The sequence below is a fragment of the Anabrus simplex genome, chromosome 1 (assembly GCF_040414725.1).
Source record: "Anabrus simplex isolate iqAnaSimp1 chromosome 1, ASM4041472v1, whole genome shotgun sequence".
NCBI lineage: Eukaryota > Metazoa > Arthropoda > Insecta > Orthoptera > Tettigoniidae > Anabrus > Anabrus simplex.
This window is the reverse complement of record NC_090265.1, coordinates 675,991,633-676,012,081: the sequence shown is the minus strand read 5'-3', so window position 1 is coordinate 676,012,081 and position 20,449 is coordinate 675,991,633. Positions and strand designations below refer to the sequence as shown.

The following is a 20,449-nucleotide window of genomic DNA, read 5'->3' as shown; positions in this document are numbered from 1 at the left end:
ATTAAAATCTTGACTCATAAATTCATAAATTAAATATAACTCAAAATATTCTCATTTCATGAATCGTTCTTATGAAAACCTGAATTTTGAAAACCTGAATTTTAAATCAATTCATCAACTGAATATGATTTCCAAAAGTTCAAAATTACACATTGATTCTCATAAATCACTCCTGTGAAATCCTAGTGTCTTTTCAAATTGGAAGTTCATAGATTGAATATGGTTTCAGAGAATACACATTGATTTCAGAAAATCCTGAAGTACATCTAAATTCACTTGTTTTCATAAATAGGCCTAAAGTTCATCTAAATTAATTCCTACAGTTCATTTAAATAGTAGAATTAAAATTCATACGATAATAAAATTTTCATGAATTAGGCACTTGGACTTGACTAACGTAGCACTCAAGAATTATGATTGAAAAGTGCCTTTGCAATGAGTCAGTGATTGTCTAGTGCAATATTTTGAAGTTATTCCCCAGAGGAAAATGTAAAGTGCACTCATATCACCTGAGTTCTGCAAACTGGAACTGATGAAATGCGGCTCCGCAGGTCGGCGACTGGAACTCCCACAATGATCAGCATTAGGTCGAACCAAGCACAAACAGCGGCGTACCATGTTCCAAATCCCTCGACTACCATGTATCTCCTCCAACGTTGTAACCTGTCCCACGTTGAATTAGATGTTCGAGTAAATATGAGGTTTTAACACTTTGTCAAGATTTCCGGTGTTGTCTGATATAATTGACACTCGAGAAAGTTCAATTGACACGGTAATATGAAAATGTAACACTGTCTGTTAACTGGATATTAGCAAGTTAAGTGTGACTAGTATTGCACTTTGAAAGTACAGTTCATAATTGCACTTCGTAATGCAGCAGTTAACGTAATACTCAAAATAATACAGATTTAATATTAGAAACACAGGTCTCTGTTTGAAGTATTTACAGTCTCACTTCTTAAATCACAAGAGTTTTAAATGCAAAGTTTCTAAACGCATAGTTCATGTAATGCGAGATTTTAACACTGGGCACAGTTCATGACATTTAAAACATGTTGTAGTAAGTTCAGAATGAAATGTCAAGTTCACAGTTCATGGGATTATCAAGCGTAAGTTCAATCCATACACGACGTATTCAACAGTCTCTAAAAATCTCGAACACACGTCTTAAGTGGATTTTCATTGTAAGTTAGCCTTACTAAAGTCCATATTTCCTATAACCGACATAAAATGTTCTTAAGGTTCAGTCACTTTCCTAATAACACTGTTCAAACATTCGTTAAATATGTGAAAATTGTCCACATTCGATCCTAACAATCACAGAGTGTCTGATTATCACAACACATTAAACAGTTCAAAGTCATATTCAAATATGAAAACACACGTAGAAAGTCTTTAAATTCATAAATGCATAGACAATCATAAGTTCAAATTATCACACACAGTCCTTTCAAGGTCCGTAATGCTGTACCTGCGAGTGACAGAGTTCGAATACAGATTGAAAAATCGACAAGTCCACAACACGGTAGAAATCTATAAGTCTTGCATTGTATTAAGTTCAACTTAAATGTACCTTGAAAATTTACAAGTCCACAACTCGGTACAAAATTCCTAAGTTTCGTATAACACAGAGTTCGACTTAGATGCACTCTGAAATATTTCACAAGTCCACGATGCGTCTGAAATTTCTAAGTATCGCGTTCTCGTACGGCGAACTTTCTAAGTTTTTCTGCACGGCTTTCACTCCGACTTCACGTAGCGTAACACGACAGTATTATCACCTTACATGGTCGAGTTGTAGATTTCAACTGATTATACACGGCGAGTCATTGACCTTATATACCCGTGGCTGACTGGCTTGCTGCTCCAAGCGACGAATATGTGGTTTCATTTCCACCTTAATATCTCTGAAATTACTGAATGGATCGACTTCAAATTTTGGCTACTTCCCTTCCTAAATGCGGGCTTCATGCTGGCGTAGTTCATATTTCTGTAACTTAAGCCGTTTAGTAGTTATTAAAATGTTTCTAGACCATTCCATAGGGGTGAGTCTACAGCATGTGGCGATTACGTCACTCAGCCGCTTCCTCGCTCTGTGACGACGTGCTGTCTCTCTCACTCCTATAGCAATCAGCAGAGTCGAGAATATTCGTTCATAAGGCTGTTTCAAATGTTAAAGCTTAGCGGTCCTTTTAACAAATACAGTGAAACCTCGGAATGCGAGTAACTTGGTCTATGAGTGTTGCAAGACGAGCAAACATTTTAAATAAATTGTAACTTAATAAGCAAGTGAGGTTCTGCAATACGAGCATCACGTGTGCCTATGTTTTCTCCTTCCCTGTTCGCTTGTTGAATGGATGAACGAGATCTTTGGTCCTGTAGTGAAGAAATATCCTTCAGAAAATGATCTGCCGTTCAAAGTCTTGCTGGTTATGGACAATGCTCCTGCTCATCCTCCTTGAGGCCTTGAGGACGACTTACTGGAGGAATTCAAGTTCATTAAGGTTAAGTTCTTTCCTCCAAACACTACTCCGCTACTCCAGCCTACAGATCAGCAAGTCATTTCAAACTTCAAGAAGCTATACACCAAAGCATTATTCCAGCGATGCTTCAAAGTGACCGAAGCAACAAACCTTACCCTCTGAGAGTTTGGGAGAAATCATATAGTGAACTGCCTGAAGATCATCGATAAAGCCCGGGATGGAGTCACCAAGGGAACTCTCACTTCCGCTTGGGGAAAGCTGAGGCCTGACTGTGTTCTTGGACGTGACTTTAAGGGGATGGTTGGTGACAATGAACCGCCGATTTTCGATTAAATTGTGCCCTTAGGGAAGACTATGGGGCTGGATATTCAAGAGCTGGTGGAAAAACATAGCCAGGAACTGACCACCAACGAACTGATGGACCTGCATCGCGAACAACAGGAGAAGGCTATGGAAATCTCGTCCGGGGAAGAGAAGGAGGAAAAGTCGGTGGAATCTCTCAATTCATTTGAGATTCGGGAGAAGTGCAAAATGTGGGAAACGGTGCAAAATTTTGTAGAAAATCACCATCCAAATAAGGCTCTAGCAGTGCGAGCGATGAATCTGTTCAATGACTATGCAATGTCACATTTTCATGAAATCCTCAAAAAGAGGCAAAAGCAACAGTCATTGGATAGGTTCCTCGTTCAAGTTGCACAAAAAGAAACCAATTCCAGTGAGCCAACAGATAGCAGTGATTCCGTTAGTGAAATTCGTGCTACACAGTAACTCTTCTCATGTCATCTCTCACCTCACTCACACCAACAATGATTCTATTGTAAGGAAAAGTGCACTTTAATTTGTTTTACATAATATTTTGTTTTAGAAATGTTATGCAAATAAATATTTTTGTGTTGTGCATGAATCATCCGCGTTTCAATTGTTTCTTATGGGAAAACTTGCTTTGATATACGAGCGCTTTGGATTACAAGCATGTTGTTGGAATGAATTATGCTAGCAATCCAAGGTTCCACTGTAATGAATTATAAATATGCTGTGCCAGGCCATAGGCATTCCTGATACAGTATGTATGTATGTATGTATGTATGTATGTATGTATGTGCCTAAACGTTTTTTATCAGCTCAGGAGCACAGCTCATGGCAGTGCATGGATTTGCCTACCCTTTCCTCTTTTGAATTAGTCCTATCTGGGCTTTACCACCTGTAATCAACACACGAGAGATGCCGTTCTTGGAATGAACAAAACCACATTTCTTGCAGGCTTCTGTGATGCTGTTATAACTGTACTTTGCACTGGGGAGGGCAGTAGTGTGTCCTCTGTAATATGGCTTGATTTTTCTAGACATTCCACACTCAATGCTTAATTCAACACTACAACAATGTTGTGAATACCAGGTGAATAGAGCTGTTGCATGCTGTTGTTACAGTCTTTAAAATACATCACCAGAGATTGCTTTTAAAAAAAAAAATTATTTGCTTTACGTCACACTGACACAGATAGATCTTATGGCAACGATAGGAAAGGGACAGGAAGCAGCTGTGATGTTAATTTGCATTTGCCTGGTGTGAAAATGGGAAACCATGGAAAACCATCTTCAGGGCTGCCGACAGTGGGGTTTGAACCCACTATCTTCCGGATGCAAGCTCACAGCTTTGCACCCCTAACCGCACAGCCAACTCACTTAGTCCAGAGATCGATAACAACACTCCGCAGTTTTAGCAACTTTTAGCGTCTTCACTGGAAAGTCACCAAGCTAAAATTAAAAAAAATTCATAATATTTTTCCATTGTGTGAGTTGGAACCGACAGGTCTATTTGGAATTCTCTTTTATCTGGTTCCAATTACCGTATTTCTCCTAATCCAAGACAACGTTTTTTTCAGAATCTCACGTGAAAACTCAAGGGTCATCTTACATTTGCAGTGGCAGCTACCACAGAAACCACACTGTTTCCTTTCCCTCCCTGCACGCGCATAAAATTTGACCTTCAATGTCCGCGTCTTTATTAGGCCTATAGGCTACAGCAGTAGCTGCGGCAACCGGTTGCACAGTGCCTCTGCGTAACGTCACTGGTTCTTGGGAAATATGGTATTTATTTGCGTATTAGACCCCTTTTTTCCCCACTTTTACAGCCAAAAATAATGAAGGGGGGTCCAATATGCAATAACCTCAATATTTAAGCAGCGAACACATGACTTCTAGGTTATAAAAAGCTATGAATTGTACGTGTAAACATTCTATACTATTATTTAACAAACTTAGAATGCATTTAAGTTATACGGGCTATTTTCGTCGGAAGGCAGTGTTTCTAAATGTAAAAAGACAAAAAATGGTGAACACGACTTTTAGGCCTACGGTACGTATAAAAGTCAGTTTTAGTTACTCATATCACGTCATTCGTTACATATCATTAATTCCTCTGGTGAGGTTGATGTCAGGAAGGGCATACTTTATACTTGATCCCGTAGAAGAAAGGGATAAGGGTATCGTGTTATCATATAATTAAATATTGATACAAAAGAACTTAATGGCCATTCATTTGTCTCTGTCAGTTCAGCAGTAGGCCTACCACACAGTAAATCTGATCACTGCTTTCATTTGAATTATCGCCTTGCGCCGCCAACTTCCCTGCCTCGCTACCGGCGTGTCGGCATTCTAAGTGACGTCATCTTCACTGCTATCTCTCGTCAGTCACATCAGCCATGCACTGCAATCAAGAGCATACGAGGTCTGGTCTTTTTGAACCATGTAATAATAATTTCATTCCCGACTATAGAGTCTAAACAGTGTAAATCTATTCCCAGATGGTCCCTGATATTCCCAGTTGGTGTATATGTAGCAGAAGCCACTCCTTCCGAATAAAGCCATACTGTAGAAGGCAAGCCAAACCATCAGCTGATAACTAGCGTATGTTACGACTAGTTGTACTTCCGAATGTAATACATAGTAACTGGAAACATTCTTTTGATAACTGCGGCTTTTGAAACACAGACCCTTATTATTAAATATATTTCATGCTTGTTCTCTACATTTATCACATCAGGATTTGCGTAAACAGCTGTCCATGAGATAAGACAGACCACGTTGTTTAGGTTAGGTATATTATCGCCCTGATAGTGCCAAAAGTTCAACAGGAAAAAAAAAAAACAGGAAAATAAACCGCATTTATGGATATCTACAGGTGTGGCGGTAATGAGTTTTATTATCATGTTTAATTTTGTACGTTTGTTGTCTCTCTTTTTTTTTAACGCATTCCCTAGCATGTTTTGTTTGGCGTCTCCGAAAATCTTTTAAAGTACGTCGCGATATAAAATTATTATTATTATTTGTTAGGTACGTTGGCGAGAAAAACGATCATTTCAGTTGGATAGCTTTTATCATGTTTTAAACTTACTTCTCTTCAAATATATAGGCCTACCTATATTGGCCCAAGTTACGAGATATTAAACGACCACTTTGTTAATGATCTCGCCTGCTGTATAAATAGTAACAACCGCGAATATTTCTCAACTAAAGTAAACTAATTTCCTCTTCCCGAGGTGATACATCTCTTTTTAGACACACACCCAGTGGAGGGGAGTTACAGGTACCGCTTTTACCGCATATCAGCCTTCCTGCCATTCGTAAATTTCTGGCAGGACGGTACCGGGAATCGAAGTCAAACCCCTAAAAACAGCAACTAATTGTGCTAGCCATTACACTGGCGGACATTATCAACTACAAAACACAGACATATAACATGACTGATGCATGCTTGCAATGTGCGGGTTGAACACGAAGCTAGGCCTATTCATCTATTTGTGTGACGTCATTAGAGCTGCAGTAGAACTACGCTACAGAGGCGGACATTTCTTAATTACGAAACACAGATGTACCGCATGGATTCGACGCGTTTTTCATTGCGTAGGTTGTACGGACGAAACTTTTCACAAATTTGTGTGATGTCATCAGAGCTGCAATAAGACTTGTACCCGCTTCGAAGCGGAATCGTCATCGTTCTCTGACGAATTACGTTGGGGGGGTTCTTATAGGCGAGATTTCTTTCTTTCATTTCATTCGTCTCAAAAAGCAAGGGAGGTCTAATACACGAGTAAATACGGTAGTTAAGAGGGAATGACATTCTACTTGGTGGAGTATGTGCTACTGGACGAGTGACAATCCTCTGAAGAGATTAAAAAAATGTTCCTGTATTAGCCTCTAAAAAAAAAAGTTCCTCAAATCAGCAGAATGGCATCAAAACATGCAAGCCTACAAATTCTTAGAAAGGCCATGGCTACTCAGTGTCTATTGTACCTGACACATAGTCAAATTAGCAGTTTTACAGACAGCAGGAATATTTTCGTGATGGATCTTCGTATTGTAAAGACACAAGGAACAGATATTGTCGGGCATATTTTTAACGAGTTCTCGTTGGTATTATGATGCCAATTGTAAGTTAATGGTTATTAAACATGTAGAAATGAAGAATAATTGTGCAGCCACAAGAAAATACATTATGCGTTAGTGTGAAGACAAAGATAGCTTAAAAATGCCGAATGTACAAAAAATGCATTCAGTGGCCTGCAACAAGAACGCTTCAAAGAAGTCAAAGATTTATTGTGAGGTATGTGCATGAAAAACGCAGGGGCGGCATGACCATACCACGGCATAAAAAACTTGTTGACCTTCAACGTCTGCGTCTTCATTATACATCGTGCATCTAGAGGCAGACGGTTGTACCTGACGCTTAGTAAAAGTAACAGTTGTATAGACAGCAGGAATATTTTCTTGATGGATTGCCGAATTGAAGAGATGTGGAACAGGTATTGCCAGCAAACTTTCAACAGGTTCTCTTCGACATTATGATGCCAATTTTAATTTAATGGTTATGAAACTCGCAGAAATAAAGACTAATCGTGCAGCCACAAGGAAATACGGAATAACTAAAGCCAATGTTTGGCATCGACATTAAAACAAAGACAGTCTACAAATGCGTACTGTACAAGAAAGGCATTTATATGATTTCACAAAACACTTTTTAAGCCTGATTAAGGGGCGAATTCATAGACAGCACTTATACATAAGTGCCCCTTATAAGCTAGGTTTCAATTCATATTTCCTACTTAAGTGTACCACTTATTGCTATAAGTGGACCCCCCCACACACACTTAAGTGACTAACTTATGTTGCAGCAAGATGGAGGATAATGATTTTGCTGAATATATTGCATTTCATTCACAGAATGCTTTCCGTGCACACAGTAGAGATGGAAAATCCTGTCGAAATGTAACTGACCATCAATTTAAGAAAGGTTTCATTTTAATAAAGTGAGAGTTATGAATATTCTTATTCCTTTGTGTGAGAGAGTGAACATAACCTCTAGAGGACTCACTATCTCAATATTCATGAAGATATTCTTTTGTGATTTTATGCCACCACTCAATTTCAGGTTATTATTATTATTATTATTATTATCATCATCATCATCACCATCGTCGTTACCGGTATTTCACTTAATTAATTGGAAACGTGTTACAAGCTGATAAGTTGTCAAGACTGTAGACCTATGGAATAGTAAGAACTATACTGAGTTATAAGAAAAATGAACATGTTGCACTACCACCATTTATTTTAAGGTTGATTTGTGCTAATTATATCAGGCTAGTCAACCAATCGTTTGCCGGATATATCAGAAGTTTCTGAAATTATGGCATTGCACATTTACATTTTATTGGGGAAGTAATTAGGCCTATTACTACGTAACGGCTGCGGATATATTTGTCAAATCATTAAAAGCGTTGTAAGGCAAATTGTACATTTGGATGAATATTTGTATAGGTTCGAGTATATGGATAACTATAAACATAGTATAAGAAGAAAATTAGACTCTGGGCATTTTCATAGCTTGCATTGTCAACAACAAGTTTTTCCCACGTCATTCAATTTTTTTTTTGCTATTGGCTTTACGTCGCACCGACGCAGATATGTCTTATGGCGACGATGGGACAGGAAAGGGCTAGGACTGGGAAGGAAGCGGCCGTGGCCTTAATTAAGGTACATCCCCAGCATTTTGCCTGGTGTGAAAATGGGAAACCATGGAAAACCATCTTCAGGGCTGCCAACAGTGGGGTTCGAACCTACTGTCTCCCGAATACTGGATACTGGCCGCACTTAAGCGACTGCAGCTATCGAGCTTAGTTCGTCATTCATATTCTGATGATAAACTGTGTAGGTCTGCTTGTTCTATATTATGCGCATGTTTTTGCAGGTGCCGTCTCAGCTCGCTGTTTTGTTATCCATTCTGATAACCAAAAACAACTGGATCATGCTACTAAGATCAGCTACTCTGGGGGATATGAGGTAATAGGATGTAATGTGTGCTTTTAAACTTTTGCAATGAAGGAATCTCAGATGAGGTCATATACTTCCAAAGCTTGATCTTTTAGCTTACCCTCAACTGTCTGTTCATAAAATCCGTTAGTTTCATCAGCAATATTCAATAAAATTTCCTCATTCAATTAAAAAAATCTAGCTCTGGGGATTATGGAGACTAATTAGTATTTAGTACTTGACATACCTGCGTTCGGCTCCTGGAAATCATGTACTGTCGCACAATCACATCACTTCCTACCTCATCAGACTTCGTCACCACAATAAACATTCCAAATTTCCCTGATATCCCCCGCATCACTTTCACCACTATCAAAATCGGCATCCAAATTAAGCTCTTCCTAAAACAAAAGAATTTTCTCATGGTGCATATTATGGTCACGCTGGGAAGTGATGATGCCCACTAGTGTTAATATTTACATCCGGGTAAGAGAAGATAAATGCCTTATTCCATGGCATGGCGTACGACTTTTAGTGCCGGAAGTGTCCGAGGACAAGATCAGCTCGCCAGATGCAGGTCTTTAGATCTGACGCCCGCAGGCGACCTGCACGTCATGATGAGGATGAAATGATGATGAAGATGATACATACACCCAGTCCCCGTGCCTACGAAATTAACCAATTATGGTTAAAATTCCCGACCTTGCCGGAAATCGAATCCAGGACCCTTGTGACCAAAGGCCAGCACGCTAACCATTTAGACATGGAGCCGGACTATACATAGATAAAGAAATCAAGTTGAAAACATAACCAGCAAATCGCAGCAACATACAAGTATGTTTCAAGTAAATCAAGATTTTTTTTTTTTGCAAGGGGCTTTACGTCGCACCGACACAGATAGGTCTTATGGCGACGATGGGATAGGAAAGGCCTAGGAGTTGGAAGGAAGCGGCCGTGGCCTTAATTAAGGTACAGCCCCAGCATTTGCCTGGTGTGAAAATGGGAAACCACGGAAAACCATCTTCGGGATTCGAACCTACTATCTCCCAGATGCAAGCTCACAGCCGCGCGCCTCTACGCGCACGGAAAATCAAGTTTATTGGATGTCAGCACTGAGAGTGCTACCTTCAAATAAATTTGACTTGACTACAGCACTGGAGAACAACTTAGCGCAGATCGAAAGACCTGATCGCAGCAGTGAAACTACAGTAAAATCTTGTTAATTCAAAGTCATTGGGACGCAAAAAAAGGACTTCAAATTAACTGCCAACTCGTAATTCAGAAATGCCAATCCTTGTGGCGTCACAAAGTACTCTAAGACCCACTACTGCACGCAATTAACCTTGATTCACAGTTTAAACCTTTCAAATGCCATGGAAATAAAACTAATTCCAAAATGTATCCATCCAACAAGGTGCATTTATAGTATTCAAATAATGCACTTGGATAACTCACTGGCAAACATAACCTAACGCAATGAAATTTAAAGAAAGAAAACAAAAATTTAAAGATGAGGAGAAATTTATACTGGCTTCCCTGTGCAAGTGCTCTATTCATTGGATTACTGTACTGTATGCATATTAGACACCTTGTACTTCCATGGAAAGTACCCGACGCCCTTAAAACATTGTGGCTTATCAAACTTTCCTATGATGAGGGGAGAAAGTCTCTCGCTTCCGTCCGCATTACAACACAGTACAGAGTAATTTAGTTAATTCAGAAATGCCAATCCTTGCGGCGTTACAAAATACGATTTCCCACCATGGCACTTCCCTCGTAATTTAGAAATGCCAACTCTTGCCACGTCACAAAGTATTCTAAGACCCATTAATGCATGCAGTCACCTTGATTCTCAGTTTAAACCTTTCAAATGCCGCAAAACACTATTTCCGAAATGTAACCAATAAGGTGCATTTATATAATTCAAATAATGCACTTGGATAAAACACTAGCAAACATAACCTCTCGCAATGAAAGGAAAAATCACAATTCAAAAATGAGGACAAATTATGCTGGCTGTCCTGTGCAAATGCTTTCTCCCTTGAATTACTGTACCATTTGCATTTTTAGATGCCTTGTACTTGCACGGGAAGTGCCCGACACCCTTAAAACATTGTGGCTTATAGAACTTTCCTATGACGAGGGGAGAAAGTCTCTCGCTTCCGACTGCATTACAACACAGTACAGAGACCCCTACCCTTGTACGAATTCCCAGCTGGCATTTCTCTCCTTTACAACCGTAAGTCCTTTTGGGCTCGGCATTAATAAAAGTGCAGTTTCATCAGCACTGACAATATTGTTCGGTGCATACGAATTGATTATATGAGCCACGCTCTTTCACCAACCATCGGCATCGCCAGTGTTCACGGATTATGTTTCTCAGCACACTGCCTGCTACCGGTACGTGATCTTGTGGCATTGCTTAAGACACTGAATACAAAATTATTACGATTTCATTAAAACTTAGCAAATATGAAGCATAATGTACGCACACCGGTGAGTGAAAGTGCAGAAAGCTACACCTGCACGTTCCGGAAGACGCTTTCTTTCATGACGCGGAGATATTTTGAATTTAAATTACTCTGTAAAATACTATTTTTTTATTGTAAGGGCAGTTTTGAATTAAAAGACTGAATTTCGGTAATGGGACCAACATCGTTCTTCGAATTACAAATTATCCGTATTTCGAATGAAACAATTTAAATAACATACAAAACCGTACCTCATGTTTCCGGGAATGAGAGCTTCTTTGAATTAGGCAAGATTTTGAATTAACCGATTTTGAATTATCGAGGTTCTACTGTATTTAACTTCCAAAATTTTTAATTTTTTAAATTTAAGAATATTCAACTAGGATTTCCTTCTACAGAATCATGGAGCAGAGAGTAATGAGTACTGAGAAGATTTGAACTCAAGGTTACATGCAGAAAGAATGTCCAGTACGAAAGCAGATTATTATTGGATAGGTCCTTCAAAAAAAAAAAATAAAAAAAAAATAAAAAAAAAAATAACTAGTTCAAGTTACAAGTCTCTAAGGAAAGTCTTTTAAAACTTCTTACTTAAATTTGTTACGTAATTCGTACCTACAAACCGAAAATAATACTGCAATGTATTTAGCTTGTTTAATACTGTAGCCTTTCTTCAAATTCAGCGTATTTCACTTCTTTCTTACTCAACTGGTTTACAAGTAAAATGGCCTTATTTTGGCTCCAGTCGAAAAGGTAACACTCTCAGGGATCACAGTTAAATTCCATTGTGTCAATTTTCCGCCTTCGTTTTACTCTAACAATAAACATGAATAGCAGGTAAATAAAAAAAAGGACATTTTGGACTGAAAAAAGTTTACAGTGGTCATCACAAAGGATAGGCAGGGACACAGTGCGAAAGGAAAGTACTGTACTTTCATGAATGGTAGAAAAAAACCAAAAACACGATACATCATAAAATAATCAAGTAATAGGATAGCATTTTAAGAGGAAAAAATAAAAAGATAAGATGGAAAAAGAAAGAAAAAGACAGCAGTGTTAGACAAGTTAAGAAAAGCTACACCTTATTTAAATTAAGGTGTGGAGTTCAGTAGAAGACAATGATGTGGGCAAGGCCAGTAATGGGCAAAACTTAGTCCTGGCAAATTGACTGTTGAGCTCCTTATAGATGATGGAAGCTGGCTAACAATGGATATACATCCAGAATGATCTGGAAGCAGATAATGAGGGATAATTTTTTTTTTTTTTATCGAGAATCATCTGCTGGCCAATAAAAGAGCCAAGCCGAAGAACGCAAGACAGTCTTGAGTCAGCGTGAGGCAGTCACGAGACAGTCAGGAGTGCCTCAAAAAAGAGTGGGTCAATTACTCTGGGGACGAAACTATACAGAGAGAGGTCCTGTTGGAGAGCAGGAGTTTGATGTGTCAAACTGGCCAAGTACCGAGTACAAACTGTGAAAGGGGAGAATTTGAACGTAAGTGCAACTGTAATAAGTGTAAACAGTTGTTTTAAACAAGTTAGTTACAGTAAAACAGGCTACCTCTGTGAGTAGCTATTTCAGTTTTTAAAGACCTTGACAGCCTAGGACAATACTATAATATTTTGATTTTGTAAATATTTTATTAAAAATTGTGGGTTTGACAAGAAAATCTAACAATGATGCTGTTCCTTATGAAGATTTAAAGATATCATTACATAAACAGATTATAATTGTGTATTTTAACAATAATAATGTTTTTTTTTTACGTCCCACTAACTCCTCTTTTACGGTTTTCGGAGACGCTGAGGTGCCGGAATTTAGTCCCGCAGGAGTTCTTTTACGTGCCAGTAAATCTACCGACATGGGGCTGAAGTATTTTAGCACCTTCAAATACCACCGGACTGAGCCAGGATCGAACCTGCCAAGTTGGGGTCAGAAGGCCAGCGCCTTAACCGCCTGAGCCACTCAACCCGGCTAATTGTGTATTTTAGTTCAGAGCAATACAAAATTAAAAGCCAACACAGTTTTATATGAACAGAAGTTCAGAAACATTTGTTTTATGGAGCAAAATAATAACACACTATGATCATTACCTTGAGGAGAGGTTTGTAAAGTAAAAGGCATAGAACATACACAAAGGAAAAAAAGTATGTAAATAACAGAGATGCTAGGAGGTTACTTCAGATAATACTGACTGGGTCATCCAAGATCAGAGAAGGCTCATTTTACATTATTTTTTACGTTGCACCATGGCAGATAGGTCTTACGGCGACGAAAGGGCTAGGCTAGTGACCATGGCCTTAATTAAGGTACAGCCCCAGCAAATGACTGGTATGAAAATGAAAAACCATAGAAAACCACCTTCAGGACTGTCGAATGCAAGCTGATAGCACTCTAAATTTATCTCTCAAGATTTACAGATCATTTCACAAGAACATGTACCCGTACACAGCTTACCTGAGTATCATGCTTTAAAGCCAGAGGTCCAAGATGGATACCATCAGGACTCTCATCCAGATTTCCTTGGGCAACTTGCCGTGAACTGGACCACAGTTGAGCAGAACTGTGTCTCAGAATCTGTAACACAAGTGGGACATAAGAAAGGGAAACGTTCACATCATGGAACAGAGAATGAAGCAGTAAGACAATCAATAGGAAAAGAATGGTAAATTACTAAAGATATCAGCGTCCTGTAGGGACTTTCATTGTTAAATCTATTTCGAAAATAACAGAATACAGTTGAAACTGGTTAAGACACCCCTCTCTGGCGTGTTTCCCTGGTGTTTGTGCCATTATTCCAAAGTCCCAGTCCATATCCTATTAAATACATGCTAAAGAAACCTGGAAAGCACAATTATATCACTCCTTAGTATGTTCGTAACTCCCCCCCATAAGGAATTTCAATTAACATTCCCAGCCATGTTGCATGCATGACGCACCACTGACAACTGGCCTGGGTAAGGATTTGGTAGAGAACTTCACAGCCCTGGACTACGTAGCGCGATAGCAGGTCGGTCTAGAGCTATAGGGAGCGTTAGTCCAGTCCCAAGCCAGTCTTTGCTGTGGTTGTTTGGATCGCGCAACAGTAGCTCATCTGACATGTTGGTGCTTAATTTTACGTTCATAAGTGAATTGTGTAACAGCGTACATAAATTAGGCCTACTGTACTTACACATAGTGGTTTGCAGGACATTCAGTTATGGAGAAGAAGAAAGCTAGACAATTTACAAATGATGAAAAATTAAACTACAGAAGAAGATGCTAATTCACACACAAAATATTTGCAAATTGCCTTATGTTGGACATTACTATGACATCTTCAAACACAACTGTAAGCACCGTGTATAGTTCACGTTTCTAAGACTGTTTTTCCTTGATGTTCTACTATGTTTAAAGATAAAAATTTCATTGTTCCGTATTGAAAGTATTAACGTTAAAAATTAAATAATTGAAAAAGAGGTTCAACCTATTCAATACATAAAAGAAATAAATGTAGTGATTACATTCTTATTTAATAGTAAATATAAATGGGACTGGTTTCGACCCTAGTCCAGGTCATCGTCAGCCGTAAAAACATGTGAAACAATGCATATGATAAAGAAAAAGATTAAGTGAATTCAGGATCGGTATAAGATGAAACATAAATTAACGATGGGGGTAGAAATTGTGAGTCACTTAGAAGAAAACAGTACGTAATATTAAGAATGGTAGTATGGCACACGCAATGATAGATGAAGTCTCACAATGTTTATGAATATTGGAGAACGGTCAAATGGGTCAGTTTCCACACTCTGTCAGGCACAAAGTCACAACACTATCAAATAATATATGAAGATCATAATTAACTTGAAGTCGCAGACGAATAGATTTGTAGAAGCAAAGTGCCAGCTCCCGGTGATCAGCGCGGCACATTCAAGGTCATGCGCTGCGGTCTCGAACGCCAAAGTAGAATGGAGAATATCCTGAAGGTCCAGTATTTGTCTCGGTAGCGGGAAGTTAAGTACGTACATATAGAAATATACAACGCAAATCAGTATAATTGAATGAGTACTTGTGCTCCTGCTAAGTTCTTGGAAAACAGTTGACTTGAAAAAACAATTGTAAAGAGAAAAAAAAAATTATATATATATATATATATATACACAAGTACTCATTCAATTATACTGATTTGCGTTGTATATTTCTATATATACGTACTTAACTTCCCGCTACTGAGACAAATACTGGACCTTCAGGATATTCTCCATTCTACTTTGGCGTTCGAGACCGCAGCGCATGACCTTGAATGTGCCGCGCTGATCACCGGGAGCTGGCACTTTGCTTCTACAAATCTATTCGTCTGCGACTTCAAGTTAATTATGATCTTCATATATTATTTGATAGTGTTGTGACTTTGTGCCTGACAGAGTGTGGAAACTGACCCATTTGACCGTTCTCCAATATTCATAAACATTGTGAGACTTCGTCTATCATTGCGTGTGCCATACTACCATTCTTAATATTACGTACTGTTTTCTTCTAAGTGACTCACAATTTCTACCCCCATCGTTAATTTATGTTTCATCTTATACCGATCCTGAATTCACTTAATCCTTTTCTTTTTCATATGCATTGTTTCACATGTTTTTACGGCTGACGATGACCTGGACTAGGGTCGAAACCGGTCCCATTTATATTTACTATTAAATAAGAATGTAATCATTACATTTCTTTCTTTTATGTATTGAATAGGTTGAACCTCTTTTTCAATTATTTAATTTTTAACGTTCTACTATGTTGGTGTTCTTAAAATGTATTATTTATTTATTTCATTAATTATAATTGTAAACACTTGCTTCTTTGTTTTTATAGAAATTATTTTGTAAGTTCAAATCTAACTTTAAATTTAACACCGTAATGGTTTTTAATTTTTTAGCATGATTTCTCTTTCTGACAATTTTTTCGGTCCCCACAACAACGACCTAACCAATTTTGGTTCTATACGCTTTAAGTTTTTCAGTCCATCAAAGCATGAACACTATAACATATCTGTAAAAGTATATATATTTGCAGCAGAATGACATGTTTTGTTTTACAGAACATCCTCGAATTCTATCAAATCACTTTTAAACATCCAATTATATGTACAAGTACAGATGTGATAAATTATATGAATGTTGACATCCGTTACTGACACTTTAGTAGATTTGAGAAATTTTTTTGTACTCAGCTTAAAACCATGTCCGGTTCTATACATCTGTTACCTCCTCCCCTAGCATCTGAGTCTGGACGGAAAATATTATTCAGTCATCATGATAACAAACCAACGATGGTGGTGGGGTGATCACTTTTATAACGTACAAAATCACAGGTCCTTAGCCCCAATTGATGAGATGAGAAATGAAATGAGACATGCGAAGGAATGATTACCCAGACAATGAGAGGTGGGTTGGGGTTGGGGGTGGGGGTAGGGGAGGAATCATGAAAAGGGCACAAATGAAAGCCTAGGCGTCAAAATGCCCTAATATCACCGAGCCCCAAACAAAACATCATGTGAAAGCCTACAATTTCCCAAACCCCCAAAATTTATCAACAATAACCTTACAGTGATTAACTGTTGTCATTAGTTGAGGTGTTCTTTGTTTCCTCTGCTGTCATTTATCTCTGCTAGATATACTACTGTTACAAACACTAACCCATCAACAATGGGCACACAAAAGCTAGTATAACATATGAATAAACCTTTTCTTTTTAATTTGATTAAGGGGTTCAATATAACAAATTTAATTTGGTAATTACCAATGCATGGAACTCCCTCACCTCAACCGCAGCTTTATTGTATTTGTCAATCTGCTCATTAGTGATCATAGCTCTAGCAGGATGAAGCTTCTCTCTGTCCACTGGTTCTTGTAACGTCCACAGAACACGAGCTTTCTTATCTGATAAGGAATCTATGGCCTGCAAGCATAAAATAAAAATAAATAAATAAATAAATAATTACTTTGGATAACCTAAGATTCACCTACAAGCCCACAAAAATCTTCTCATAGAAACAGGGTTCATGTAGTCATCATAGACATAACATTGAATATGTAAATGTTATCCAAATTGTGGTGTTGTTACTTTTATGAGGGTTGGGGCATGAATATGGCAACTAAATTTATTTCTCCCCTAACATCTGAATTGTGCTCCCATACAAGATGGACAAACTGGTGTTCAGGTCTAGGGAAACACCCTGTCCTAAGATAATCATATTTAAACCCATCCTCAGATTTGAAAACACACAGGGCCTTGCAAAGAATTCGGACAGAAAAGTGGACACAAGCTTGATACCAAGGTTATGTCATATGCCTATTCATGTCCATAGCAAACTAAAAATCAATCAATAATGAGCATCAAGAAGTTGAAGGAATACAGTAAAACTTCCTTAATTCAAAGTTGTTGGGATGCAAAAATCGGATTTCGAATTAACGGCCAACTCGCAATTCAGAAATACAAACTCTTGCCGCGTCACAAAATATTCTAAGACCCGTTACTGCAGGCAATTAACTTTGATTCACAGTTTAAAACTTTCAAATGCCATGGAAAAGCCATTTCCAGAATGTACCCAACAAGGTGCATTTACAGTATTTAAATAATGCTCTTGGATAACTCACTGGCAAACATAACCTCACGCAATAAAAGAAAAACAAAAAAGCATGAATAAAATGCCAAGAGAAATATATGCTGGCTCCCCTGTGCAAGTGCTTTATTCATTGGATTATTGTACTGTATGCATTTTAGACACCCTGTACTTGCACGGAAAGTACCCGATGCCCTTAAAATATCGTGGCTTTTCGAACTTTCCTTTGATGAGGGGAGAAAGTCTCTCGCTTCCATCTGCATTACAACATAGTACAGTGACTCTATACTTATACGATTTCCCACCATGACCCTTCTCTCGTAATTCAGAAATGCCTAACCCTTGCCGCATCACAGTTTTCTAAGACCCATTAATACATGCCATCCCCTTGATTCACAGTTTGAAGCTTTCAAATGCCATTGAAAAAAAACTTTTTCCAAAATGTATCCAACAAGGTGCATTTATATTATTCAAATAATGCACTTGGATAAATCACTGGCAAACATTAACTCACACAACAAACAACCAACGACGAGGACAAATTATGCTGGCTCCCCAGTGCAAATGCTTTATTTTTTTAATTACCGTACTGTTTGCATTTTCAGATACCTTGTACTTGCACGGAAAGTGCCCGACGCCCTTAAAACGTCGTAGCCTATCGAACTTTCCTATGGCAAGGGGAGGAAGTCTCTTGCTTCCGTGTACATTGCAACTCAGTACAACGACCCCACCCTTGTACGACTTCTCGACTGGCATTACTCTTCTTTAAAACCACAAGTCCGTTCGGGCTCGGCATTTTAAAAAAACCAATGCGGTTTCATCGGCATTGACAGTATTGTTCGGTGCATACGAATTGGTTATACAAGCTTTTTTGCCAACTGTCGGCATCACCAGTGTTCTCAGTTTACAAAAGGAGTATATTTTCTTTTAGACAAAGATTTTAAAATTGTTTACAATGATTTTAACATGTGCTGTATATGTCATGTCTCAACATCGTATTTTAACTACTATTCCTTAGTGTTTTTAACCTTAAGAAATCACAGCTCAATTTTTATAAATTATAAATGTCAATGTCCTCTAAATAATGTTTGTTTTAATATTGAATAGGGCTGATGATGCCCAATAAAAGAAGGGCGAAATATGTCCCCTTAAAATTTAGAATTTCTATGTTTATTTAACCATATAACATGGTATTAATTGTATTGAATAGGTGGGGTAGTAAATATACTAAGTGAGATCGCTGTTTTCAATATGGAACAAAAATGAGAGTGATGGTTTGTAATCACCATTGTTCGCAGATGCGGATTCTCTGCACACTGTCTGCTACGTGATATTGTAGCATTCCTTAAAACACTGAATACAAAAGAATTAAGATTTCACTCGAACTTATACTATCTTTTTAACATGTAAAGGAAGTTTTGAATTAAACGTCTCCTTTTCGGTAATGGGACCGATATCGTTCTTCGAATTGCGAAATATCTCTATTTCGAATTAAACAATTTAAATAACATGTAAAACAGTACCTCATGTTACCGCGAACGAGAGCTGGTTCGAATCAGGTAGGATTTTGAATTAACCAATTTCGAATTATCGACGTTCTACTGTATATACGTAAAATGCTTAATATGTAGCGGCAAATAAATGTCATGAACCATCAAACAAAGAGGAAGAAAGGACCAAGTAAAATGAAATATTTAATTTGAAATTGATTAAAGTATCAAAAACTAATAATTTTCATTACGACTTTTAGGGCATAAATAATTCACAATATTGATGTTGCATATGGTTACCATTAACTTGAATATCATGATCGTCTGTTCCTGGTAAGGTGGGTGGAGAGAGAGAGAGAGAGAGAGAGTCTAATAACCTGTGTTAAGGAGATGTTGTTAATAATGCGGGTCTCTACTGATTAACATTTAACAACAACATGTTAAAAATGACATGTTGAAACTGACATGTATACGAACATTTGGTTCATAGTTGACTTAACATGTTAACTTGATATGTTCAAGTTAATATATTTAACATGTTGGTGTGTTTCCCGGTGGGATTGAAAAACATGTTAAATTAATTCATAGTTCATGTGGTATCGGCATGGCTTTGGCAAAGTTTGTATAGGTAAACTACATTAAATCATGCTCAGACATTCTCAGAAAGATTTTAAAATCCAAACCTGTCGTCTACTTTAAGCTCATTCAGAATTTCATCCACATTGTGCCTTCTATTTACATATTCTCCTTCCCCCACCCCTGCCCCCTTTTTTTCCAGTTTGTTTTAGGTCGCACTGACACAGACAGGTCTTACGGCGTCGATGGCATAGGAAAGGCCTAGGAGTGTTAAGGAAGCAGCCATGGCCTTAATCAAGGTACAGCCCCAGCATTTGCTTGGTGTGAAAATGGGAAACCACGGAAAACCATCTTCAGGGCTGCCAACAGTGGGGCTCGAACCCACAGCTGCGCACCCCTAACCGCTTGGCCAACTTGCCTGGTCCTTCCTTATCAAGAAGGGCCGATGACCTAGATGTTAAGCCCCTTTAAACAACAAGCATCATCATCATCATCATCATCCTTCTCAAAATCCTATAAGAAGCA

General features: G+C 38.2%; 1 protein-coding gene across 1 annotated transcript in view; it reads right to left on the bottom strand.

The window, feature by feature from the left end:
* Window positions 1-20,449, bottom strand: part of LOC136872044 (N-acetylneuraminate 9-O-acetyltransferase) — a 191,061-nt gene that overhangs the window by 131,223 nt on the left and 39,389 nt on the right. The window contains exons 5-6 of the mRNA XM_067145876.2: window positions 17,057-17,194; window positions 13,715-13,834 (exon numbers count right to left, since the gene is read on the bottom strand). Coding sequence (XP_067001977.1) covers window positions 13,715-13,834; window positions 17,057-17,194 — 258 coding nt within the window. The remainder of the gene's footprint in view (window positions 1-13,714; window positions 13,835-17,056; window positions 17,195-20,449) is intronic.